Source organism: Cygnus olor, chromosome 7 (assembly GCF_009769625.2).
Source record: "Cygnus olor isolate bCygOlo1 chromosome 7, bCygOlo1.pri.v2, whole genome shotgun sequence".
NCBI classification, from domain to species: domain Eukaryota; kingdom Metazoa; phylum Chordata; class Aves; order Anseriformes; family Anatidae; genus Cygnus; species Cygnus olor.
Window position 1 is genome coordinate 32,280,977 of NC_049175.1, and position 27,996 is coordinate 32,308,972.

General features: G+C 38.6%; 1 protein-coding gene across 1 annotated transcript in view; it reads left to right on the plus strand.

Annotated features, from left to right (window-relative positions):
- Positions 1-27,977, plus strand: part of INPP5F (inositol polyphosphate-5-phosphatase F) — a 39,029-nt gene extending 11,052 nt beyond the window's left edge. The window contains exons 2-20 of the mRNA XM_040564610.1: positions 3,329-3,409; positions 9,852-9,988; positions 10,703-10,831; positions 11,544-11,711; positions 12,006-12,062; positions 13,118-13,316; positions 14,046-14,225; positions 14,512-14,579; positions 15,011-15,135; positions 16,431-16,508; positions 17,226-17,346; positions 19,359-19,487; positions 20,952-21,069; positions 21,575-21,773; positions 22,600-22,671; positions 22,762-22,835; positions 23,642-23,770; positions 24,490-24,577; positions 25,356-27,977. Coding sequence (XP_040420544.1) covers positions 3,329-3,409; positions 9,852-9,988; positions 10,703-10,831; positions 11,544-11,711; positions 12,006-12,062; positions 13,118-13,316; positions 14,046-14,225; positions 14,512-14,579; positions 15,011-15,135; positions 16,431-16,508; positions 17,226-17,346; positions 19,359-19,487; positions 20,952-21,069; positions 21,575-21,773; positions 22,600-22,671; positions 22,762-22,835; positions 23,642-23,770; positions 24,490-24,577; positions 25,356-26,487 — 3,284 coding nt within the window. The 3' untranslated portion in view covers positions 26,488-27,977. The remainder of the gene's footprint in view (positions 1-3,328; positions 3,410-9,851; positions 9,989-10,702; positions 10,832-11,543; positions 11,712-12,005; positions 12,063-13,117; positions 13,317-14,045; positions 14,226-14,511; positions 14,580-15,010; positions 15,136-16,430; positions 16,509-17,225; positions 17,347-19,358; positions 19,488-20,951; positions 21,070-21,574; positions 21,774-22,599; positions 22,672-22,761; positions 22,836-23,641; positions 23,771-24,489; positions 24,578-25,355) is intronic.
- Positions 27,978-27,996: the final 19 nt, after the last annotated feature.

A 27,996-nucleotide genomic window follows, 5' to 3' on the forward strand; every position in this document is an offset into this window, starting at 1 on the left:
AGATCTTTTGTAACATGAATCACTGTCCAGCAACTTAAATTTTGCCATATTTTACAGTTATTCTAATCTTATAGGCTTCCATTTAATTTTTTTTGGATCTAAATGTATTTAAAATTGTTACACAGCCGTGTAACCTTCAGTCCTTAAAATGATTAGCAAAGATGATGGCTAAAGATACAGCAGCTGCCAGGATTGCTGGGCAGGGGATTAAATTATGGCAAACAGTCCTGAATGATTTCACAGCATTGAACAGAAGTCCGAGAGCTGCTTTTGCTGCAGCTGAGTAAGCAGGACTGCACTCAGCATGAAAGCCTGTATTTTTTGGGGGGGGGCGGGGTAGTGGAACTAGAGAAAACAATCCTTTTAGTTTGGTTCATCCACCTTCTGCTTCCAGAGCATACTTCTTAGAGCAAGAGGTTCATACGGCTGTATACTTGAATTATATTTATTCAGCATGATTGGCGTTGGCTCTGAGTCAAGACGGGGCTACCAAGCAGGAAATGGAGCTATAACTGGTAACTAAGTTCTAATTAGAATGTCAAACCTAGATGTGTTTTATTTAGCAAAACCAACTTTGACCCGCTTGCTTCTGTGCTGTCACATGTCCTTTCCTATACAAAGTTCTCTAGAAATACTGTATAAAAAAAAAAAAAAGTGATACTTGCCAAACAAAGTGTGATTCTGCAGTTGGTATTTTTCCACAGCCTACAGGCATTTCTGCAGTGAGACTTGTTTGCATCTAGATTCTCACTGGATGCTGGAAGAAAAATCCCAAACACGTTAATCTCCTCCGATGTCCCTGATGGAGCATTTACCCGCTACGTCCTACCTTCCCCCGGGAGCATCTTCTGGAAGCAGCCAGCCTTTGCTGTTGGGAGCTTGATAATCACTCTTATCTCAAGAGCAATACTGCCCAGCTGGTCGATCTGTATTTGCCTTTTGAACTCTTAGTGTAACGTTAGGATTTAGCTCCAAAAAGCTCCTCTTTCTGCAAATCTTGTCAATGCTTTAAGTGAACAGAGGCGTCGGGGGCAGAGTCAGTTCTCATCCTCTCTGCTGCTAGGGAGTATTCCTGCAGAAGTCCTGGACGTAGCATATGATTATGTTGAGGGCTACATATGTCAAAGTAAACAGCAAAAAATCTGGAAAAGTTGCAGAAACCTCTTTTTTACAGTCCCTGTTACCGTTTCTTTGTCCTTTTGTGGGCAAGTCTAAATTATCTTTTCCTCCTATCTGCAACTAAAACTAGATCTTGGTTTCCCCCACCCCCTCCCCTTTCTGTAAGCTGCTAAAACGAAACCTCACTTGCCATCCAGAGCTTTCCCACTAATCTTGTCATAGCAGGAAATGAATGGTTTAAAGAGACTTAGGCCGTATTCGGATTATTAGTTTTGTAGTTACGGTAAACCTGCAGCGCTTTGAAGTCTTCTGAAGTCTGGCCTTTTTTTGCTGCTTGGTTTGCCTGGTTTGGAGCTCTCACGATGGAATGTGAGTGGTGAAGTGAACTGCAGGTACCAAAGACAGCAAAAAGTAGATGATGTTTGAAACAGTACAGCTCTAGAAGATTCCTGGGGTGAAGATGGCTCTGGGTGGTGTCGGTGAGCTGGAGAAGAAGGTGGAGGACTTAAGAGTAGGAAAGCTTTTTGTGTTCCTCTTTCCTGTAAGCTTGGTGCTGATTTCCCCGCAGCACAAGGATGCTCTTGCGTGTTATTTGGGCTGAAGCTCAGGCTGCCCTTGAGCACGCTTTGTATAAGCACAAGATTGTTGGCATACAGGTACAAGATGAATTGTATCCTCAGGCTTCTCTAAGTACTAAATCAAACTGTTCACGCTGACACTTACTTCCTTGTGCTCGTCTATTTTAGTCTTCTCAGAAACTTAACTAAGTGATGGCGTGATCCCCTCTTACACGAGGTTCTGTACTAACTGTTTGTAGTGCTCTCTTAGAGTGAAGCAGGAAGAACCTGGAGTTCCTCTGCAGGGGTCTTGCATGAAATGGCACAGCCTGGTTATGTACACTAGCAGGAGCTCTGTGCTGCCTCCTGCAAACCTCTGGTAAATTTTGCTACCGTGCACACTTTGTGCTTTCACACAGACAAGAAGGAACTGTGTGAAACTCCTTTTAAATGAGTTCAGTTTAGGTCTATTCTGACTTCTGTGTCTCGTGTCAGTGCTTGTGTTTCATGATGAAATTAAACCGAAAGCTAGGAATTCTTGGAACAACAGAGTCTGAGTTGCAAATAAGTTGCAAGGAGAACACAGTGTCTGAAAATAAGTGTTCAAAAATTATTGTCAGGTGTATGTAGGCTGGTGATTGTACTCCATGGCTTAGGGTATTGTGCGAGTCTGCTCTTCAGAATGTCTGTCTGTTTACCCTGGGAGATAACATCTAGACTAGTGAAATACTTTAACTGGAGAATTCTGCCTCCTTGGAACCAGTGAGGTTTGGCAGATAATAACAAACTTCTTGCCCTTCTTGGTATGGGGAAACCTCGCCTACACAGGTATTAATTGCTTTTAATGACTTTTTCATTTAAGATTTACCTTCTGAATTTTTTATCCACATTCTTGAACTTTTACTGCACTACTATTAGAAACTCTTACTGACTATCAGCGGTGGGTACTCTGACCACAAGAGGCTTGTCGTGTTAATACCATCTTACTTGATGGTTTGATTCCCGTTGAGAGGAGTACCTTTCACAGATGGTGAAGCTGATAGTGTTGCCTTCCTGCTTGCTCTTACACTTCTCGTGGTTCACTAGAATTCACTACCAGTAGGAGAACTGGAAGCCATAAAACTTGATGTACTTCGGTATTGTTCTGTGTAGTTGTGAGACTTCTTTAACAGTGTACGTGTGTGTCTACAAATATAAAAAGATGTGAAGCTAATAGTAACTGGATGAATATAAGAGAGCTGGGACTGAAAGTGAACATCTGGTCTTTTTAGAGCTACGTTAGCAGCTTAATGACCTGTATTTAATTTCACTATAACCATGTAAAATTTCAATTAAGTTACAAATTCCAGTGGATATTAGGAGAATTAAGCCTCCTTTAAACTGAATTATGTAGCCCAAAGCACTCTTATAGTGATTTCCTGAAATAACCAGAAGGGATATGGAGTAGGGCTCTAAATAGGAACAAATCATTTGGTCAACTAATTAAAATGGCAAATTGGTAGCAAGGAAAAACTGAACAGTGTATGTAACTTATTTTGTTGTGGGAATCGTGGCATGTTTTTTACTCTCTGGATGGAGAAAGTAGTGAGAATGGCCTGTATTGGATTGATTGTCCTGCTGAGTTCACCACAAAATATGTACTCTTTTTCCAGCTACTGATCTTCTCTTGGCTTGGAACCCCATTTGTCTGGGCCTGGTGGAGGGAGTCATCGGTAAAGTTCAGCTTCATACGGGTATGTGTTCTTTCTTTTTGATACTGCTAATGCACTTTGGTTTAGGGTCAGTGATACTGTAAATAAAACTGTAGCTGAAATGGACGATGTAATGTTCTTTGCAACGGTGGTGTAATCCAACTGTATAAACTTGTCAGTGTTTATATTATAGCTGTGGTTTGCAAATCCCTCTTCTTTCCAGTGCATGCATTCTGGTTCGTCTTTGTCTGATTGAAAGACGGAGATCTGCATTCACAAATAATACAAGTCTGTACCCCGAAGTCCTGTCTAAGGCTCTGTGTGAGATGCACCCACTTACGTTTTTGCACTTTTTTTGAATAATGCTTTCAAGCTTTTTCGTTATTCGTAGGGTACTGTGCGACAACTAACAATGCAAGTTCTCACAAAAATCAGGTTTTCAGATGTTGAGAATTAAAGCCTTAAGAATGATTGTTACCTTGGTAGATCACTATTTGAAAGTAAAAGGAACTTTCAGAGCATTCTTTGTTAAGCAGGGATATTGTAAGACACAGTTGTAAAATAAAAGCAGAAGTAGAACGTATTGTGGTTAATATTAAGCCTGTCTTTAACTGATTCTAAATAACTTTTTTTCAGTAAAATAAAGTCACTCTTTTTGCTTCAGTCAGCTGTAAAGTCCTGTAGCCAAAATAAATACCTATTCAGATATATATCAGTTTTTATCTATAAGGGGTCTTTTATTACCAATAGCGCTCTGGATGTCTATTTACTGACAGGTAGAAAAGCTAGCCATAAACTCTGTTCATTTACTGTGTACTGTCCTTTCTGTAAGTGCTTAAGCCCTGTGTTTCACGTAGTGCCTGGCCAGGTCATCAGTACAGGTGGAGTCTTAAGTGTGTTTGAGGTACCAGGATGGGTTAAGTGCTGAAATGGATCAGATGTTTGTGGTGTGTCATGCACACAAACAGCTCAGTCAAGGTGGCAGTGGCACACTAACAATAGAGAAAGAAGGAAAATGGGGACTGTTACACCCCTGAATTAGGGTATGACAAATGTAGTTCTGGGATTAGTTGGCTCCATAGTCACTGTAACCCCTAGGTCTCACTTCAGAGAGAATAGTTTAGAGCCCATCTCATTTCTTAAGCTTGTGATTGCTTTCCCTTTCCAGTTGCATCACTTGATCTTTGAATTTCACATGATGTTTGTCTGTCCTCCTTCCGTTGATCTTTTCAACCGTCCTTTCTGATCTGATGATATGAAGTGGTTCAGATTCAGCCCTTCTCTTCTCATCCAGGCTGTCTGAGCTGTTCAGCGTGTCCTGTCCATAACAAATGGATGAACGATGGCTGAACTCCAGTAATGACCTTTTTCTTCTGTGGGAAAATACTCCATGCTTGCTTGTAACATGTTTGTGTCTGTTAACCGAGCGTTTAGGTCCACAAGGGCTTCCCCCTTCTCTCTAGGGAGCCTCCTATGAAAGCATTTGAAGGGGGAGACCTCGTTTTCAAACACTTTCTGGAAGTTCTCCTGTACCATGGCAACTGAATATCCCTGCTTTCGTGCTTACTGTGAGGTGCTTCTGCTTATGGAAGCTGAGCTAAAACTCCCCAGCATGTGACCCTTGAACAAGTGCCAGCCTGCTGCTGTCAGGTAAATCAAGGTTATTAGGTAATGAGTCTGATACTGCTCTTCTTTCCTTATGTTCTTTACAGCGACTATATCAATTATGCGCATCCAGGCACTTCACTCGCTTGTTGCTTAGGCCAGCGGTAGCATTTTGTTTCTTTGCCTTGTTCAGGTAACACATCACAAACCACTTACAGACCATCCTTCTTGCGCATACTGAGGCATTTAGTGATGCAGCTGTCCTGTAGAGGGGTGTTAATTCTCTGGCACTTCAGTGAGAGAGAATGTCTGTAGTTATTTATCCGTAGTCTTTTGCTGAAACCTCTTGGTCCCCTGTGTCTGCTGACAGTTACTAATGATTGTCTTCATTGGGTTGCAGTCAAAGTAAGAGGGCTGACTGAAGTGGCTTTCATAGGTGGTCTTAAACCTATTTATGTCAATGAACTCTCGCTTGCTTATTTTTAAGTGCAGTTTTATGTAGTCCTCTAGCTGAGTCATCTAACACTGTAACGGTAACCTGTCTTCATTACTTATTCGTGTATCAATCTTTGTCACCTGGAAACTTTATCAGCAAGAGTTGTATAAATATTTAACAGTGCTGGACCATTATCTCCATACTTGGTAAGAGGACTGGGCTGTGGAAGCTGGATGAGATACATTTTTTTTTTTTTTTTTTCCCAGACCTCATATGTGTCAACAGGAACAGGAGGACCTGTTGCTCTGATTTCTTCCCTTCTTCCTTCCCCCCTTCCCTTCCTGGACTATAAGGATCAGAAAACTTATTTTGAAGGTCTTCTGGCTGACTAGTCCTGTTTGGGCTTGTTCTGCTCAGCATCTTGTTGACTAATACTGGAAACTTTAAATAACTTTATGTATTAAAATTGCTACCAGTATACTCGAACTGTCACTAAACTCATATGCACTTTATCTTGGACTTAGATCCTTAGATATTCTTGAAAGATTTGCTTAACGCAAACATCTTGGAATAGTCCTAAGATGACCTTGAAATAACCCAAGACTGACTACAGGGGCATTCTTGATTTATCAGTGACAGTTGCCAAATTGCTGTAACTAGGGATGGGGTTTAATATGCTCTTAATCTTGCTGGCTCTGTTGCTGACCTAGCACGGGAGAATTTGTAGAAAAGCTCTCTTGGCAGGGAAGGAGTCTTGTGAGAAACTAGCTAGTTGCATGTTTTTCTAATTCTGTAAAGATTTTTTTTTACCCAAGAGGATCAGTTGTATATCTGGATATAATTGTGCACTCATTTCTGAGATGAATTTCTACTGAAGGTATCTTTTGGTTCTTCCCAAATTGTCAAGTTCCTCAAACAGTTTTTTGGGGGGACAGACCTATGATGGAATACTTGGCTGTGGTCTCTTTTACCTTCTGTTGGCCCATCCCAAGATGACAAGTAAGAAAATGTGGGGTAAAAATAGGAATGCAAAGGGGAAAGGATTTTAGGCTGTCATGAAGACAACTTACTGAAATATAACATCGCATGCTTTCTTGGTAGAGGTACACAATTAGAGTAGTCTTTGCAAGTGTGTGCCTCTATACGGAAATAACATCTCTTGCATAACCATGGTCTCCATTAAAGAATATTGATCTTATGTTTTGTGATCCAATCAGTGTATATACATACAAAATGTAAGTATAGCCATTCAATTTCCTTTAGTTGAAATTCCAATAAATAACTAAAATGAGCTTATTTTCTGTTAGAATTGAAGGTAGATACTTTATCTACTAAAGTAGTAATAGTAGCCTGAAATCTTCATTGATTTACTGATTTGGTTTAGCAATTTTGATTTCCCTTCACTTTGTTAGAAGAGCTTTGGCTTCTAAGTACTGAGGTTCCTGCAGGTAGTATCGTTTGCTGGTTCAGGTGTATTTTTTAGTGGTGTAAATTCCCATGCAGAAGTTCTAATCGCTTGGTTAGAGACTACTTAGTGAGTTAATGGAATGTCGTGGTGCCAGAATATGCTCCGTATAATACTGTGTATCTAATTATAACCAGGGCTGGATTTCTTAGCCAGTGCCAGCCAAATTCCACTTAACTCCTTTGTTGCAACCACACATTTTTCTGTTCTGTAGTCAAAATGCATTTTCATGTCTGCACTCTTAGCATAGGAAAAGCACACAAAACCACTGGTTAATTAAGACCTGGGTTAAACACTGATGGCAAGTTTCCACGGACTCTAAAGAGAAGGGAAGCGAAATTCTTCTTTCCCTATTCGCAGGAAAGGAAAGCTTTTTCTGTTAGCATGCCACTGGATCTTGATAGAAACAATAAGTGGTTCAGTATCTGAAATCTCTTCAAGGAAGTGCAACTGCTGCTGTCTCTATCTTCATCCAATCAACAACTTAAAACAGTTGCTTTGCTTTCATCTAAATTCCTTCCACTAACAAAAATAAGAAGATGGTACCATAGTATTTCTTGGCTAGAATCAAAATACTTGCAAAAAGCATCATTTGTAGCAAACTTAGGCAGTTTAAGACAAGTTACTGCAAAAAAAAAGGTACTTGGGAGAAGTAAATGCTAGATTGTTTGGGAAATTTTAGAAAATAACTTAAATGGCAGTGGTGTGCTGACAGGAAAGCTGAATTCCAGTTTCAGTGAGGAACGAGAGGTAATGGCTTACTTTAGATACAGTGCTTTAAATCAGTTGTTGCCATCTGCTCTGCCACAGTTCATAAAACAGTAAAAAAAAAAAAAAAAAGTTAGGTCTTTAGATGGATGACTTAAAAACGTGCAGTCTTCTGGAATGAGATGGAGCTGTAGTTCTCCTGTATGTACCATACCTCCTACGTTGGGCAGGCAGTAAGCAGTCTTTTTCACTTAAAAAAAACAAGTTTGACAGAACTACTTTTTTAACTGCAGAAGCACAAACTCTGGCAGATTCAGTCATCTAGATGTTGTTGGCAATTACAATAAGCTTTTATGGCTGTTGTTGAAGCTTTTACTTCAGGGTATATTTTATCTGAATAATTGCTTTTGGACTGTTTCTTTTGATCTGCCAGGAAACTCCTGTTTTCTTTCAACATTCTTTGGCTCTGGCTATAAGACAAATGGATTTTTGAAACAAATGCCAAGATGACTGAGTCCTTTTTTTTAAAAAAAAAAAAAAAATGCACTCAAAGGATACAGAACTCACTTGACTGTATTAAGTTCTTATTACTGCTACCAGGGCTTGTTAATATAAGGCACTTTCCTTTTTTTTGGCAATGGTGTCATATTGATTATTTTGCTTGAGCTCGAGATGGCATCCTTTCTTGAAAAAAAAATCTGCTTGTTTGTTGAAATACCGATCTCCTCATAGGTGTGTGTTGTGTGGCTAGCTTTCTATAGGTGGGAATAAATGAGACTCTAGACGTGCACAGCAAGCCTGTCTGGGTGCTCTACTTGCTACCTTTCTGTTAAGCCTGGATTGTGTTGGGTTTCCAAAGCCCTGATTATTGCTTTCCAGTAGGCAAAGCACAGGAAAACCTAGACCACCTTTTTAGATGAAGGGATAGAGACTTCTACCTGTTGCTGGGGTTTTTGACATTTCAGTTTCGACATTATAGCTTGAGGACGCTGGCATCCTGAGATCCCTTCCAGCTTGAACTCTCTCTCATCCTATAGAGATTATGATTTTGATGCTGTGTTCAGGCAGTAGTGCGGGGCTCCTCTTAGAAGACTGCATAAATTAAACAAGTGGTGCATGACTTCCCCCTTTTCTCTCTGCCTCTTCCCTTTTGGGAACAGCCTCTGGTTGTCACAGCATGTTTGTAATTCTGGGAAGCTGTGACTTTCAAAAGCTGCTTGGTGCCCTGTGTAGTAAGCATGTCACTCTACTAAAGATAGTGAAAAAGAATTGAAGTATTGATTGTAGATACACTGCTGTGCATCACCACAGTGAATATTATCTTTATGTGAACAAACTTGCTTAAACGCTTTTTTGGCTTTGGGCAAAAACGTTGGAGATTTAATTGGAATGATGCTCACAGCTTTGAAGCTTTAATTCTATGCTGAAAGTATATTGAGAAAATATCCTGGCTTTCCTTATGTTACAGGACGTGCAGAAATGTGTTGAAGGAGTTGAAGGCTAAAATGCTGTTCAGAATTTATTGAGCAAGAAAAACAAGCTTTGCATTTGCTGTAAAGCCTCTAAACAGACTTCTCAAAAGCTAGATATTTTATTCCAAAGCATAACGCATGATACAAGCTACTATCACAAGTATGGAAGCATATTTAAGTCTACTTAAGCTTTTAACGCTTGTATAGGACTTCTTCCGTTAAACTCTGTTGACTTCTCCTCAGTTAGGAGAACTAGTGAGTTTGTCTTTTAAAACTTTCTGTACCTCTTCCATCTCTTAACAGACCTTTTGCTTTGACTCTTAAAATCCCAGCATACCACTAGCCTGCTGCTGATTTAGCCAAGGAAACTAACGTGCTGTCACTTCTGGCCGTCCTCTCTTGCAGTTTGCTGTACAACAGAAGGTACAAAGGGAAAATCACAGCTTCCTGCCTGGTGATCCCCACCTGTTCTCTTCAAGTTGTACCACTGTTTGTGGTAGTGCATTCCACTGGGTGGGTGCATCGTCCTAGAGACAGCCTAATTGCTGTAGATGAAGCAGTGATAGCTTTACTTTAATGGGTAATTCTATGAAAATGTCCGTCTTTGAGGTAGAGTAAATACTTTTTTTGTTGTTGTTATTGTAATGCAATAATAATGAAACGTGGCAGCAAATCATCGTTCACTGGACTCTTCTGGTCAAATAGCTTCTGGCAGGGGTTTTGCACTGGGAGAAAAATTTCTGACAGACTAGTTAAAGCAAATGACTTCACGGTAAGCCTTTGCTAATCTTTCTTCAGATTTGCCATGGTGGCTACTCCTAATTCGTCAGAAAGCATTGATTGGCAAACTTCCAGGGGATCATGAGGTGTACAAAATAACAAAGATCGCGGTGATTCCACTTTCTGAAACAGAACCTCAGGATCTGGAATTGGAGGTATGATTATCTTTAATAAATCATGATTTTTCCCCCCTTTTTTCAGTGAAATATAAATGTGAAATGTAGATTAAATACATGCCTCCTTGTGGTGTATGTGGAAATGTTGAACAGTTTTATAAATGCTGCTTTAATTTAAAAATTGTTTAATTGAAATAGCAAGTTATGCTGGGGAGGGAAACTAGGATAAAATGATGTCCAAATTTAATTGAAAACTCATAATAGAATTCGTTCTTGGCATATATTTTTTAAATTATTGTAATTGAGCACACTTCATGTGTGCTTTTTGCAGGGAGAAGCTGTCATATCTATCTCCTTTAAATCAGGAGGGCATATGGTTTTTTTTAAGGATGCTCTTGATTCTGTCCTGTTTTGGGATATTAATTCTGTAACTTGGCTTCAAAGCCAAAAGAGAATGGTTAAAGGAAAAACATCACAAGTGAATAATACTTACTTTAAAAGCTTGGTGGTAAGTGGAGGTGGGTCTGGATTCTCATCTCACCTCAAAGCGAGGCAGACAAACAACCAAAGGGGAAAATGTTTTTTATAAAAGGAAGAGGAGAGAACTGTGCTATAGATGGAAACCTCTATGCTCTCCCTGTGTTTCAGAGAATCTTCCCTAGGTTTGTGGACGTTGTAGACTTTCATTAGTTTCCTTGAATTTTCTAGAGGCTATTTAAATACTGGCTTTAATTCAATATCATTATTGCTTAGCTTTGTAAAAAGCATCACTTTGGGATAAACAAGCCAGAGAAGATTACACAGTCCCCAGATGACTCAAAATTTCTGCTGAAGACTCTTACTCAAATTAAATCAAATGTGTCTGCTCCAAATAAAAAGAAGGTAAAGCTTTTTACTGTTTTTTTTTCCTTGCAAAATGCTTGTTTAGTAATTTGAAGGTTATGGTGGGTGGGTGATCAAGTGGAGCAGTGAGACCTGGAAAGAAAACCAGTAAGTCTGGAATGCGCAACTACCTTGTTTTGAAGTTCAGTTTCATTTTTCATTACTTCACTGTTGCTTTTGTATGTTTTTCCATTTTGAAATTGTGTAATTGCTGAGTAACTCCTAACAGAACACCTTCCTAGGATTTGTCTCTAGTGGGGTTCTAAACTTCTGCAAGCTGTTCCACATATGCATCTCTTATCAGAAAGACAAAATTTGGCGCAGAGTTTCTCATAATTCTGTTACTATCTTAAAAAAGCAAACACTTCTGACACCATGGTTTGGATTTGAAAGTTTAAAGAATGTTAGAATTAGAACTGGTAGAGGCAGTATTTTAGTTTGGAAACTGTACAGTTTGGAAACTTTATTGAGCTTACATTCAAGCAGTATGTTTGAGTCTGAGGGCTCTGGGTGTCTTTCCCGATAAAAGTACTCAGTGATGCATGATATTAATGAAGATGCTTGCACTTGTGTTAATCTCTGCTAGGAATTTTAAGATCCTGTTCCTCAAAGACAACTTCTCACAAGGTTAGAAGTAGGTTTTGGCAAATGTGGCTAGAATCTTTTTCTGTAAAATAAAGACATAAGCCATTACTTTTTTTTTTTTCTCCAGATTAAAGAAAGCAAAGAGAAGGAGAGGCTGGAGAAGAGACTATTGGAGGAGTTGTTCAAAATGTTCATGGATTCAGATTCTTTTTACTACAGCCTAACCTATGACCTAACAAATTCTGTGCAGAGACAGAGTGTGTGTAAGAAAACTGACTTGTCACTGTGGCGAAAAGTAAGTATTCTTCGTTGTTGACCAGCACACCTAGAAAGTGCGTGGTCCAAACTTGACTGGTCACATTCTCTGATAGTAAAGTCTACAGCAACTGAAGATCTTGCCTTGTTGCTGGCTTCAGTGCGTGGGAGTGAAGTGTCCAGCAGCATGTTTTGAACTGAACTGTCATATTCAAAAGCAGTGAACGCTCGACCTAGATGTGCAGTTGCAGTGAATAACATCGGTGGCTTTACCAGAGAGATTTCCAAATATTAACGTAAAATGTTTCAAAAAAAGCCTTTTGTTTTTAAACAGGTTGATGACAGATTCTTTTGGAACAAACACATGATTGAAGATCTCATAGTCACTGATGTGAGTCTTGTTTTTAACAATAGCTGTGCTTTATATGTACTGTTCTTTAGTTTTAGTTGAAATGTTTACTTAAAGCCTCATAGAGTTTACTTAAAAACCTGCTTAGCAGACAGGTCATGATCAGGGCTGCACCTTCTGCAGCTGACTTCCCGGGCAGCTGATGCTCCCCTCTTCTCCCTGCCAAATCTTTGGCAGCCTTTTAGTCAGTCTGCATTCACTACTAATGAGCAAACATCAACGAAACTTTAAGGAGCTATTAAAATATAGTAATGCAAAGTAACTTCATGTGCGATATGCCAGTTTGTACTGATTTCAAAAGGCAAGCTTAAGATCTGTTTATCTTTGAAGTAAACTTTCACTGGAGAGAGCTGATTACTTGACAAGGAGGAAAAGCCAGAAAAGAAACTAACTCTGAATTCCAAAATTTTCTTATTTGAAACAGAATCACAGAATGGTTTTTGTCTTCTGAAGTGAAGAATACTGTTTTCTTCTTTTCCCCTTGGACAGAGCAGCTGATCAGCATACAGTAGTGTAGAACCAGTGACTGTGAACTTCAGTTTAGAGTAGATAAAGCATCTTCCTGGATGATGGGTACCTAAGAACGGTTGTTGTATGTCTCTTAGTTTTTTGTTCATTGTATGATCTCACTTGATTCTGAATTAAACCCCTAGGTAAATGACTGAGATTTTAACTACTAAAAATGAGGTTAGGCCAACTCCTAGCTTCTTTAAAAGATTACACTAGACACCTTGCCTTATGCCCTGTATCTGTCTCTTTCATTAATGGGTTTTTGCTTTGCTTTGTTTCATTTCCATGGGCGTTGGGGGAACAAAACCTTAAGTTGCTTTCTGTCTTCCTCCTGATTTAAAAGCCTGACAACTAATGGAGGGAAAGATGCTTGTACCTTTTACAGAAATAAGACAAGGGTATGGCAAAAGTTTCTTTAAAACATGAAAGGCATGCAAAGCAACTGTTTATAAATGCGAGAAATGGCAGAAATAATTGTAGGTAATATGAAACCAACAGGAAAGTAAATGTTTTTTTGTAACCTTCAGAATACTGAAGTGGACTTCTGGATTATACCCATCATACAAGGATTTGTGCAAATTGAAGAACTTGTAGTAAACTATAGTGAGTCTTCTGATGATGAGAAGAGCAGTCCTGAAACTCCCCCTCAGGAATCAACTTGTGTAGATGACATTCATCCAACATTTCTGGTGGCACTTATTTCACGGCGGAGTCGGCACAGAGCTGGTAAGGAAATGTTTAAAGTATGAGGATTTTTCCTAAGTACTGGAGAGGGGTGCAGGAGTTAAAATTTGAGTGCTGTGCTGTTCAGCAGATGGACAGCTCTTGTCAAAGTAGGCACTATAGCCTGCTTATGCGAGAACAGTTACTAAAACTGAGCTTCACAAGCTTCCTCTTGTGCACTGAATGTATCCTTGGAAGTGATAGTTCCAAGATAAATTTCCATCTTTGCAGAGAACACTGTTTAGGACCTTGCGTACGACTGTCCTGATGCAATATTTCAGGCCTGAAATAGGCCTGGCCTTCTTTTCTGTAGAATGTATAAATCTGCTTGGGCTGTTTCTGGGATCTTATTATGGGAAGTGGAGCATCTGTCTGTACAGGTGGCCTTTAGGTTCATGGAAAACATGAAAGTTTTACTTCAGCGTTTACTTTCTGCTGAGCCTGAGGGAACAGGGATTAATGCAGCCTTTGGGGTGGACTATATGTTTGTGGCCCAGCAGTGCCAATAAACTGCTTGGCCCTGGCAACTGACTTTTCCCTGTGTGTGGTGTGTCAGTAAATAAAGTTTATGTAGTCAACATAAGTTTGGGGAATTAGAATAAGATTAAAGAAACTCTTACCATTGATCTTGGATTTTGGCAGGAGCGCTCTCGTGTTCAGAGGTTACCAAAGTTATCCGTCTTTAAGACTAATAATTAAATGCAAATTATTCATTATTCTTCTTTCTCCTAGGAATGCGGTATAAGCGACGAGGTGTTGATAAAAATGGAAATGTGGCAAATTACGTTGAGACAGAGCAACTGATTCACGTTCATAACCACACTCTTTCCTTTGTACAAACAAGAGGCTCTGTGCCTGTCTTCTGGAGCCAAGTTGGATATAGATACAACCCACGGCCCCGACTGGACAAGAGTAAGTATTGCAGCAGCGTACTTAAAGATCTGTTCCCTCTCTCCGCCCTGTTATGCACTCAAAAGTAAACTTTTTAAGAATGTATTTTCAAATAAACTATAGCAGTAGAACAACGCTGAAGTTGATTGAAGCGATGAAAGACCGTAAAAGTAATTCTGTAGAAGCTCTCTCTAGGTACTTTAAGCAGAGCTGTCTTTTTGAAGAGCATAAGTTTGGGTATCTGCTACTTCAAACAGAATTTGTTGCTGAACAGTCTGTTTCTGTCTAACACTGCTCTGCCTTGTAGGTGAAAATGAAACAGTGTCCTGTTTTCGTGCACATTTTGAAGAACAGCTGAAAAATTACAAAAAGCAGGTGAGGGCTACATGATGACAGTCATCTTACAGAAGTGCAGGGGATGAAAGTTGGTGCGTTCAGTTTTCCTGGTTATTGCTGATCTGAGTTGGTGGCTTTAATTATTTGTTGAGAAGCTGGGTTTTAGACCTCTGGAAGGGTTGTGGATAAATAAAATCTTACCAAGCTTCTCAAGTAACTCAGAACTGTGGTAAATTACAAAGACATTTAAGCCCCGCTCTTGTATATCTGTCTTAGCAGTTCATAGCTTCTTTGTGCTATCATTCAGGTAACTTCTAGAGTTTATTTGATCTCAAGTACAACCCACCAAAGACCATAACTTCCTCAAGTTGACCTACAAATCTCTTTTAACTGTTGTACTCTTTATTACGTGGTATCAGCAAGTCATGTTCTGGGGGATAACAAGTGTTAATTATTTACATTTTTGACAGGTCATTATCAATTTGGTGGATCAGACAGGCAGAGAGAAGATTATTGGAGATGCTTACCTTAAACAAGTTCTTCTGTACAACAATGCAAATTTGACTTACGTTTCATTTGACTTTCATGAGCACTGGTAAGAAACCTTTTAAAAAATGTTGCTTTTAATTTTTATTTGGTATGGGAGGAGAGTAAAGAGGAGAAAGTTTCATGCAGAAATAATGGCTTTCTTCTAAATAGGAAGAATATCTTCTGTAAAGTAAAATAACCGAAGTTCAAGTTGGGATAAACAAGCGTTTCTTTTTTGTTAACTTTGTACCCAATCTCTGTTAAATTTACACTGTTATTTATTAGGCAAAGCTTAAAAGTTGTTTTACTTTTTAAGCAAGACTTTCCTTAACATGCTGTGAACGTCCATCTGTGTGTGACCTGGTTTTCAAATAGTGTAGCATTCTGCACTTAAGAACAGCTTATAGTAAAGAATTCTGTTCCTTTTGCTTTTTTTCTAAAAGAACCCATCAAATGTTTAGAGAATTCTGGTGCTGTTGTTCAATGATAAAAAACAAAACAAAACAAAAAACTAGATTTTATTTTAATCCAGTATAAATAGCTGCTGTTTTCATGACTCCACTCTGGCATGCTCTAGTGCAGTGTTCACATGCCCAAGCATGTGAACTGTCAAACAGGCATGCATTTCCCCTGCTTCCCTCAAGCAGACTGCAGTTGTAGACAAATATGGAATCTAAAAATTAGGTTTTAATATTCATTTCCTAACTTAATATAGGCTGTGGATCTGTCCTGGAGAAGTGTTATTGACCCAGTGTGTCACTAGCAGATATTGTCTGAAATGGGGGAAAGGGAAAACCCTCAAAATACTTAGGGCCTTTAAGAGAATTCCTTTTCTGTAAGGACATCATGGGTTGACTTGCTACTTTACTAACATGAGCTTTCACTTTTGTTTGCTTACTCTTCTCCCAAGAAGTGCTGTAGCAAGGACTGTTTTCACACTGAGCATGAGTGAGTAGGGAACAATACTGAAAATACAAGATTTGGCAGAGGGTGGGGGAAGGATGTGTCTGTAGGTGTGTTAGTACTGTAGCATCATCGGTAAAGCAGGGCAGGCTATCTCAGTTTCAGATTCATAGTGGTTATTTTTGCTGACTCTGCATAAAATCAGTGCAGAATGTTACACATTCCTGATTAGTTGCATACTTGTTACTCCTTATAGATTCAGGAATGCTGAATGTCTTGCCTTGGTTTTAGGTATTAACCTGTTTAAAATAGTTCTGAATTCTAGCTGCTGTTTGATGTTTGTCAGAATGTCTGTCTCTCCCACTTAGCCAAACCCCTATCATTATTTTATATTACTTGTAATAACAGAATTTCACCGAACTTAGTTTGAACTAAAGTAGAGACTTTTCTCTATTTCAGCCGAGGAATGAAGTTTGAAAATGTTCAAACATTGACTGATGCCATTCATGATATTATTCTTGACATGAAGTGGTGTTGGTAGGTACTTTACTGTTTTCAGACTTGTATGAAATACTTTTTTTTTTGGGGGGGGGAAGTGTCTATTTAGAAGCCTTGACTTTGTCATAACTGTATGTTTTGGTGTCAAGCTTCTGCATCAAGGTTCTTGCATTTAGTGTTCTGAAGTGTCGCTGTTTACAGACCTACCAGCAAAAATTCTCACACTGTTTTCTGCTTGAGGTTTGCTCCTTTAATATTTTTAGGGCTGCTTATATTTAATGGGAAACACTCTGTATTTGACGCAAAAGCCCTAGAACTACTCTTGAAACCAGTAGGCATTTTTGATCTTTAGTTTATATTAAAGTTCGTGCATTTTGAAATGAGGATGGCTGCAGACTTTCATTAAACTACAATATATTGTTCAACGTTTTCCAAGTGTAATATTGCTGCCATTAGTGTTGGTTTGTGTTTTGAAGTTAATTTCCTTCTCTTGAAAGCTGATATTATGTGTGAATTGCATTGAACACCTGATGGCATACCATATCAAGTTTATGGCCTAACAGCACACGTGTTTGGATATGTAGTCTAAACTAATGAGATGTGGCCTTGAGGAAGGATAAGTGAGAACAAGGGTACCTAATCCTGTGTGGCACGTAGCTGAGATGAGTGAAACTAAATTGTATTCAGTATGTAAGACTTCCTGCTGTCTGTAGAAGCTGGTAAATTAACCTGCTTTCGCTCTTTTTCTCTTGAAAGGGTTGATCAAGCTGGTGTGATTTGTAAACAGGAAGGAATCTTTCGAGTTAACTGCATGGACTGTCTGGATCGGACCAACGTAGTACAGGCTGCTATTGCAAGAGTGGTCATGGAACAGCAGGCATGTACAACTAACGTCTTTTTTAAGTACTGAATACCTCATCGTTATTCACAGGGAAGTTTTTGTTACTGAATAGTGATAAATGCCTACTGGAAAGGGTTACTGCAAACTAGGAGCCTTAAAGCTGCAACTAACAAATAGTGCTAAAATAACTCGAAATCATTCTAAAACAGTGATGCCTAGTCTTTTTTCTTCAGAGAAGAAAGGATTATCTGTCCACATCTTGAGATGAGTCTCTTGTTTTGATTTAGTCATTTTAATTTAAGCTGTGCAGTAAAAAAAAAAAAAAAAAAAATCACTCCCCCAGATGAAACGTTAAATGATTAAAATCTAACTTTAAGTTGGATGCTATTTTAGCTACTTCTAAGTGAAATACTGTGGTGCAACACGTAGGGAGATTTGTTGTCTCTCTCCATGTAGAGGAATGAGAATTAGTTCATGCTGTAAGCATCCCAGATAGTTGATCATCTTCCCTCCTCCCCTTCCTGCCCCAGTATTTGTTTTTTTGATACAGAAGCTCAGTGATAAATATTCTTTTCTTGTAAGGGTGCTTGTAATATCTTGTAATAATAGTTGTAAATAAAACGTTGAAGCTTCAGTTACAGCCCAGCCCCAAACAACCCTGGCTGTATGTAAGGTGAAGGATAGAAGATGAGGTGGGCCTTTCATAAGGATGAAGAATGAATGGCTCTTACCATTGTGTCTGGCAGTTACTGTTTGCAGATGGCAGGATGAGCGCTTGTCATAAAAAGAATATTTGGGGTTGGGGTGGGACCAGCAATCCTACAGTCATCTTAAGACTAGGTTAGTTTATCTCTTCATTACCTCTGCAAACGCAAAGACCCTGTTTCTAAACTGAGAATTGCATAAATTGTCGTGGAGAGGGCTTTGTTAATCGTTGTTACAGTATTAGTTCATGACGTGCTGTGTCATTCTCAAATTAAAGCCAAAGTACTTCAGAATCGATTCATGCCGGAGAAGCGCCCTAGGCATTGGAAGGTGACTGATGTGGAGTAGTTACGATTACAAGTACCTTGCCTTTGCGTTTCCTAGCAGCTATAGGATTTGTTTTATGTCAGCTGGGAATATGACAGAGTTCTCAAACTCAATGAACAGCAAAGTCAATGAATAGCTTTGTACCATTTTTCATTTAACTTGCAAATACGCTCGAGCACTTCTTGTTATAAGCTGTAAATTAAGGTTTGCCTTGCTATCCCTGCAGTGGTCCTAACACCTAGCGACTACGCTGCAGTTACATGTGGTAGTATTGACTTCAGAATGGGACACTGCAGCTTAAACCAGTTTAGTATGTGGGAAAAGACTTCAGTTTGTATTATACCCGAGACTTACCATGGAAAAACTTTAAGTACTGTTTGTTCTGGAGAGTAAGTTATCTGGCTTTCAGTATCAGTGTTAAACAGTAACGGTCCAAAATACACAAGCACTGATTATAAACACAGCATACAAATTCGCTAGGAAGGTTTTGTTTTGGGGGAGGGATGAATTTGGAGTGACTGCATTGGCTTTACTGTCTGCAAACAAAAGATCAAGTCTTCATGGTGTGTTCTTTTCTTGCAACTGGAAAGAGATTCCACTTCATCTCCAGACCTTTGTTATGAATGCCCTCGCAATACAAGACGTTAACTTCTTTAACCCGTTACCTCTGTTAAAGTTCTGTGACATCTGTTCTTTTGAGAGTTTCTCATAGGAAGAGACGCTTCCTATATCTTGAGTAACTAACTTCCTTCAGTTAATTCTTGTGAAGATTGACTTCTACACCCATACTTAATATTACTGCTGAGACCAGTGATTCTCTTGGTATGATGTTTTATGATGAATCACTAATTCGTTATTAACGGTGAATTTAATCTGAGAAATGAGAAGGTTGGGCTTCTTATTCAGACCATATAAAAATTAACGTTGAAATATTTAAGCGTTCTTTTTTAATCAAGCTCTGATACTGAGAATGGCTTTATCTGGAACCTTATATTAATACGTATGTCAAATTCCAGCTCAAAAAACTGGGTGTGATGCCACCAGAACAGCCTTTGCCGGTGAAATGCAATAGAATCTACCAGATAATCTGGGCGAACAATGGAGATGCCATAAGCAGGCAGTATGCTGGCACAGCAGCCTTGAAGGTAAGGGGTAAAGAGTTGTCTATTTTGATACTGAATAGCGAGTTGTTACCTCCTGTGGAGAATTCTCTTATATGTAAGAACAGCCAAATATTCTGCTTGTTTTCATCTCAGACACCTGTGTGGCCTTTCAGCAGAAGAAAATTTTGTATCATGCTTGGTGTGAAATGGGAAAGACTTGAGCGTCTGGGTGTCCTGTGTCACTGCTGGCTGTAGCATAACTTTATTCTGTTAGCTTCGCGTCCAGATTAAAAAAAAAAAAAAGCATAGCTGAGCTAAGTTTGTTTTATATCAAGCATTGCCTATCTGCTTACGTTTAAATAGTTATAGTACTTTTAAGCACAGTTTTTACAGTACTTCAAAAATATTCTGAAGGACTAATGATACTAATTAGAAGGACTAGTGATATTAATTTTTGTTTATTAAAGGCTTTTCTTAATTAGTTGCAATATGGTCTGTCTAACAAGATCAGAATCAGGCATGGAATTTCTTCCTGTCTATTCTTGGTGGTTTGTCATCTCTGGTGAAAAGCCATAGAATTTGAGCTACTTTGTGTGTTCTGGTGGGACAGTTCCTGGTACCTGGCACTGGAGAAAACCTATGCAGTGGAAATGTTAAACACTTAAATCCCTTTTAAAAATTGTTTCCTGAACTTTGGTTTGTTTACTTAGTACACTAGTCTCTTTAAAATGATCAAAACCAGCCTGATGCTTTTGTCTTATTACAAGTATTGACTAGAGCACAGAACTCAATTTGTGAACTTAATAAATTTTCAGTTCTTCTGCTTAGAGATCTCTCTGCTCACTGCTGAGGTTAATGTTTTAATTGCAATGTCTTTCAAATTAAGTGAAATACACTTGAAATGTTCATAGTAATAGCTAGCATGGTTTTTGGAACTACTCTGTGCCAATGTTCAGAGCGTCTCTGAAAATAGTCAGAATCCTCTAATGGAGTGTGGCCACCAAAACTGCTTTTTACTCAAATTCTAGATCACAGAAGGCGTAGAAACTTCTGCTTCTGAGGTTGTGTGGATTTGTACTGTCTTTCAGTTTGTTGTGCTTGTCTTGCTTTAGTAGCAGAAGCAAAAAAGATGCAAAACCTTTTCAGTAAGCTCCAGTCTTCTGTTGTTCCAATAGTGTTCTTTTTTGGTGAAGGACAAAATAACTTTTTTTTTTGAGGTATTTGAGAATCCCAAACTGATGTCTTGAAAGCGTGGCTTTTAATGTTATCCAAATTTATTCAAATGCTATTTTTCATTATGACTATGTGGAATCATAGGTCTAAGATTCTCTGCTGAGTCGAATGCTTTTTTTTGAAAAACATTTATTTTCAACTTGGATGTGGAAGTAGTTACTTGAACACTATTTCTGAGTTATCTATTCAGTTTGGAGTGTCAATGCCAAAGCTTTTGAGCTGAGACTGCTTCAAAGTTGTGTGTGTGCATGACTTGCATGTTCTGTGTAACAGGGTGACTTCACAAGAACTGGTGAAAGGAAGCTGGCAGGGGTAATGAAGGATGGAGTCAATTCTGCAAACAGATATTACCTGAATCGTTTCAGGGATGCTTATAGGCAAGCAGTCATAGGTAAGAATAAAACTTCAACTAAGCCAGATTACTGTACTTAAAAGTCTATTTAAAATTATCTTGGCTTTATCTTTGACTGCTTTTTCTAAGTGCTCTGGGTGTATTTAATGTTCGTTTCTATGCAGTGGACACCATATGGCACAGACATTTACCATTTGGAGATTAAACATCACTCACTGCATATAATTCCACTGAACTGTAAATCACTGTAGAATTTGTTCCTAACTTAATTTTAGCATTAATTGCCCTGTAACATCTCTTAAAGGTCAAGTTTATGTAGGAAGGGTTTCATATTTGAAGATACCTGAGAAATAGTTAATCTTTATGAATCAAATGCTGCCTGAAATTGAAAACTTAGTAGGTAAAACCCTGTCTTCTATCAGTAAAAAATACAACTCAACATTTTAAGAACTACTTAGAAGGAATTTACAAAGCATTTAACAGATTATTGTGTATCACTTAACTGTTGGCAGCTTCTTACTGGTACCTTGTGTTTTTTATCTAGATTTGATGCAAGGTATCCCTGTAACGGAGGATCTGTACTCCATCTTCACAAAAGAGAAAGAGCATGAAGCCCTGCACAAGGAGAACCTGAGAAGCCACCAGGAACTGGTTAGCCAGCTGTTGCAGAGCTACATGAAACTGCTGCTACCAGATGATGAAAAATTCCACGGAGGATGGGCACTCATTGACTGTGACCCAAGGTTTGTTGAATAAAGTCATCACTGATCAGCCGCTACTGTGACATCTCTTAATTACTTCTGACATGTTAAATGATTTTGATAGCTGACATGTTAAACAGAAATGCAAATGGACAGCTCTGTAGAATGACAGTCCTTGAAGAGACTGAGTAGTTGTAGTTGTAAAAGTAAAGGTTCTGTAAACACGTGCTTTATCCCAAATGCCATAAAAATGGTGCATGCTGGAGTTCTTTTGAGAAATCACCTGGTTATTCAGTCAATATCACCAAACTTCAGTAGGTACCATGAAGAGAACTTTTAGCTGCCCTTAGTTCTAGAAAGGGCTGTCTGAGGAGCTGGTTTTTTCTCTTACTGCTTCATAGAGAGTAATGTGACTTGCAAGTCACATTGGATCACATTAAATTCTTGTGTAGTGGATGGGTAGTAGGAAAGCCTAGGTGTCTCTTCATGAAAGTAGAGAATGAACTCTAATTTCCTTGTCTCCTTATCAAGTTCAAAGTATCCTAATGTGTAATAGAAAAATAGCAGTTAGATTTTTTGCGGGTTAAACTTTAGCATCTAAAATAGCAGTGTAGGATTCTATGGTGGCAATTCACAGCACAGACTCGTCACCTGGATTGACTCTGAACATTTTTCTGTTTCTCTGTTAGCATTTTGATAGCTTGTGGGTTTTTACTTTTGGACCTGCTACTGACCTATTTAAGCTACTGGGTACCTCCAGGTATAAGAGGTAACTGAGAGTCCCAGAAATACACTGGGGATTCATTACGGCTGTGGCAGTAAAAACCTTCTCCCATGTATTTATTTTTTTCTTTTTTTCCGTTCTTAGTCTCATTGATGCTACTCATAAAGATGTGGATGTTCTGCTGTTACTTTCTAACTCCGCCTACTACGTTGCCTAGTAAGTTGCCAGTTTCTCTTATTCTGTGTAGCTTCCTTTTACTGGCTTTGTTTTAGATTAATAAGTGTTAAACTCTGGTTCTTTTTCTAGTTATGACGATGAAATTGACAAGGTGAATCAGTACCAAAGGTTAAGCCTTGAAGCTCTGGAAAAAATAGAAATAGGTAAGAATCTAAGCACATATTTCCCAGTTATTCAAAGCATCCTTCAGATAAATTGAAACAGCAAACCTCTAGTTTGCCTCCTGTGTAGTCCACCCTACTTCGAAATGTGCTCTGTCTGATAAGATACCAGTCTGGGTCCTGTCTTCTGGTACTGCTTGAAATGTAATCTTTGATCAATGGTAGGGCTCTTAAAAACAAAACAAAACAAAAAAATTCCAAAGCCCTGTAACTTTCACTATGTATATGCAGTTCCCAGGAGTTAACTGGAAAAGTCTGCCTCACTTGTGTATTGTGGATGTCCGCAACACATCTTGACTCACAGACTGAAGTTGAAACAGCCAGACCAAATACCTTACAGAACAAGCTCCCCTCACCCACTGTTTAATGATACAGACGCGTTGCACTGCACCGAAGAGTTGAAGTGCTTGATTTAAAGCTCGATATATGTATGCCTCTACTTGTTAAAACACAGTAACTTTCTTTAATCTTCTCAGAAATGCTTCCTAGAACATGGGATGTAATAGATCCAGAATTTTTCTCCTACCTGAAAGTATAACTTGTAATAAACAATCGGGCTGGATTATTACACATACAGAGTCCAACTGCGCTTTGAAAGTAATCGATGGCTTAGTTATTGTGGAAAGTGTCATTTTAAAATGCTTGTGCTATTCAAAAGAAAACATGAAGCTTAGTCTTTTCGGCATGAAGAAAAACTTGCTTAGACATTCAGGTGTAGTCTCTGCAATAGTGTTTTTTTTTTTATCTGCTTAGTTCAAAAACATTTCTAACCTCCTGATTTTTCTCAGGTCCTGAGCCTACTCTCTTTGGCAAACCCAAGTTCTCGTGCATGAGGCTGCATTACAAATACAAGGACACGAGTGGATATTTCCACACGCTTAGAGCTGTGGTACGCAACCCAGAAGAAGATGGAAAAGGTTTGTTTCATGTTTAAGAGCTTTATACGTGAAAGGGTATTCATTATACCCATATGTTTCTCTAGAAAACACTTCCATAGCTCTTAAAATAACTTATGAAGGAGGCAACTTGTAGTATAACCAACTTCTCTGCTCGCAGAAAGAAAACTGTATGTGGCTTCCTGTGTGAATGCTAAACTGTTACTGTTTTAACAGAGAAAAGTAAGCATCAGATGTGGTTTTAAAGCAATGCTTTCATCTAGAATGAACACAACTAGTTTTGGAATAATGAAAATCTAGACATAAGGATAAAAGGCTTATAACTATCTTCTAATGAGTGGAAGAAATTGATTTAGTTAATAAAATCAGTATCTAGATATGTTCTTGTTTCTTGTTTAACTACATTAAATGAACGCTAATAGGGAAAAACATCACTCTTTACCTGGAGCACTGTTTTGTCAGCAAGGATTAGAATAAATATAATTGTGTTCCTTTGGCATATATATCATGGTAATGATTCACTTACACCTAGTATCTAGGGTTAAAGGAGAGTCTTTTCTTTCTTTTAAGCTTATTTGTAAGCTTTAAATCAGAGTTGCAATTTGGGTGTGGCTACTCTGGGGTGGGGAGGGAGAGTAACTTAATGAAGGTGCAAAGAAATGGGTCTAGCTTTAGATTTTGGAATATGGGGTTTTAAGCTTTCTTTTAAAGAGTCTGACGGGCTGGTAATTGGATTTCAGACACTCTTCAGTGCATTGCAGAAATGCTGCGGATCACAAAGCAAGCAATGGGATTAGATGTGCCCATTATTGAGAAAAAGCTAGAGAGGTAAGTACTTAAATCATGCAAATCCTTGTCCCACTTTTGCTCTCTCCTCAGTGGCTTACAGTACGTGGTAACAGGTAAGTAGCTAGAAACCAAACTGTTTCTTTTAGTTATGTGCTAGGAATTAATTTGTTCATATGCTGCTTTCAATAGTCACTGTCTGCAGGTGCTTAGAAGTACAAACAAGAATTTTATATTATACATTTATGTTTACATAGAATATACATCGTCAAATGTAACTAATGTACTGCAAGTCAGATCAACTTGACAGACTAATTGCGAATTAACTTCCTATCTGAACTTGATATCTGCTTTATTAGTTCTGTAGGTAGGAAAGAAACCAACAGATTTACCTTCACGTTGATTCCAATGCAGACAAGTATTTAACGAACCCAGATAACATTTCAGGTCTTGTTTGAAGAACATTCGTAGAAGATGATGTGATGTTTAACTCTTATAAAAAGAATGTCTTGATATCTGGATGCTGAGTACAGCATGAACAGAGTTAGGGTTATAAGTACACAGAACTCAGATCCAGTTTCATCCAAAACTAAAAACGTTTGCATAAGCTTGCTTTTCTCCTTGTTTGGCTGCCGTTCTGTGGCACACTCTTTGTTTTTTTAATCTGATTAGTTTATATGGGTACAATTATGTATGGGAAAGATAATGCTTACTAAAATTCCAATCTCTATTATGGAAATAGGCTGGAAGATGGTGAATACTTGGTGTTTATAAATGAAAATGCCATGATTGTTCATTAGAAATTTATTTTTTCTTCCAGGAGGAGCAGTAAACCTCATGAAGACATCATTGGCATTCGGTCTCGGAACAGAGGATCCCTGGCCCAAGGCAAGAATTATTTACTGAGCAAGTTCTCGTCTCTCAATCAAAAAGTGAAACAAACTAAATCCAATGTAAACATTAGCAATCTTCGGAAGTTAGGCAGCTTTACCAAACCTGAAGTAAAAGTCAATTTTTTAAAACCAAATTTGAAAGTTAGTCTTTGGAAATCAGATAGCAGCCTTGAAACTTTAGAGAACCCAGCGGTTGATAATAAAGTTCATGCTGAATCTGATACAGAAATATCAGATAATGATTCATTCCACTCAGATGATTTCCTGACCAACTCTAAATCTGATGAGGACAACCAGCTAACTGACTCTCTAGAGAACATAGGGCAGACAGATTACGTGCTGCCTAGCTGTGGTATCATTGCATCAGCTCCTCGCTTGGGTAGTCGTTCCCAGTCTGTAAGCAGCACTGACATGAACATCAGCATTCACGTTCCGTCCGAGGTCCGTGTCACTCAAGCTAGCCAGTCGGACTGTGAAGACGTACCCGTACCTTCTGCTGACGACGTGGAGATGGAGTTTGCTAAGCCTATCGATGTGTACTGCCAGAGGTTTGTACACGACGCCCAGAACAAGGTGTCGGACGTCTCGGAGGCAGAGGCTTGCTCTCAAGAGCCACATCACGTGATAAATAAAACCAGCAATAATACGCGTAAGAAAGCAGAAAGCAAGGCTGAAACCATCAGAGATATTCCTTCCAGACCATCCAAACTGGATGTACAGTCTTCTGAGCCAAATCAGCTCTTAGCTGTTGAAGGGACTGACTTGACTAAATCTCATAGAAGCCCAGGGTCTGCATCTGGTATCCTTGAGACAGGACTTCACACGACTCCGTCCCCAGCTGACAGTAGCAGCAGCAGAGCTGTCTCTCCTTTTGCTAAAATTTGCAGTTCCGTGGTCCAGGTTGCTAACATCACGCAAGCAGGATTGACTCAAGGGATTAATTTTGCTGTGGCAAAGGTTCAGAAGAGCCCTGCAGAACCAGAAGCTATAAATGAAGTCAAGCAAAAAGAACTGAAAGAAATGTTTACACAATGCCAGACACGAATAATTCAAATTTAGTTGCTAATTTAGTGTCCTAGTTGTCTGTTAATACAATACTTAATTTTTTTTTAACATCAGAGCTCATTGTAGCATGAACTGCTACTGAATACTGGGATCAAAAAATTTAGAAACTTGTTTACAGTGAGTGCAAGATGCAAATGAATTTGGTTGTGACCAAGCTTCAGAATTCCTTTAGGCAGCTGATACAAAAGAAGGGTAAATCATATTTAAACAGGTAGTTTAGACACTGGGTTTTAATAAGCATGCTGTTTATCTTAAATTTGTTGCACAGTTATTTTTTTGAGACTAATTTTGTAGCTCTTCTGACTTACGTAGAGAGTATTTGTACTACAATGGTTATACTGCACTTCTGTGACCTTACTTTCCTTGCACTGCACCAGCAAAATAACCTACTGGTAAATCACGTGTTATTTATTTTTGGACTAGTATTTTTACTTGTTTCTATTCAAGTTTTAGATGCAGCTTTCTATGAATTGTGCCCCCACAATGGGATCTGATGCTTTTTTTTTTTGTATTTAATTACGTTAACCAGAAATTAAGACTTGCTGTCCTTTTCTTCCCACACTTCCTGGGACACTTTCAGTAAAGATACTGTGTACTGATACAATCGCAAATATTAACAATCCTGCAGTGCAAATTTAGTTTGTAGATTCATTTTGAGGTAATGGGAAATGGAGCAAACTCCCTGTAATTGCTTCATCTGTATTAAAGCTGTTCTATTCCATTTTTTTCCAATTCTGAACGGTGGCAACTTGCTCAATTTTTTTGCCTTGGTATAAAGCGAGACAAGCCAGAAACCTGACCTTCAGGCACTGGGTCCCTCTGTGCTCTGATTTCCGTAGTCTTAGTATATGCTAACTGTCCAGATATAAGAGTCCAAGTATCTTTTAAAACAAGGCAAGTGTACCGTTTCATTAAGTCAGTGTTGACATCAGAGCATAGTTGTCATTATTTAATCAAAACCAAATTCATTACCAGCTCAAGCTTTGCATACTTGCAGGATAAGGCTAAACTTCCACTCATGCTGGGAATTGGATTAAGAAAACACTCATGTATGTGTCAAAAGATGAAACCTGAATTATTCTTTTCCAGAAATGCCTTGCAATGCCATTCTAGTGTAGGACACTGTCTAAAAGCTACTGTAAAGCAGGATCTTACTATGCTGTGGTTCGTAACTCCAACCACCTGAACTCTACCACTGTTATAGATCCAGTGCCTCTCTGTTCTAGTACATGTACTGTAGATAGGCTGCACGCGGTGTTTAAAGAAACTAGTGTCATATGGGTAGGCTAGTACAGTGTCTTAGGACTTCTAGTTTATCTGAAATCATTATCATCTAATCCTGATGGTCTGAAACTTTCTGATTTATTTATTTGATTCAAGTGATGTGGGTTTGGTTTTTTTGAGTGTCTATATTTGTGGCTCTATTTAAAATTAAACTACTGCTGTATTTTAATGTGAACAATATATATATGAAATATTTTAATTAAAAAAATGAAAAAAGAT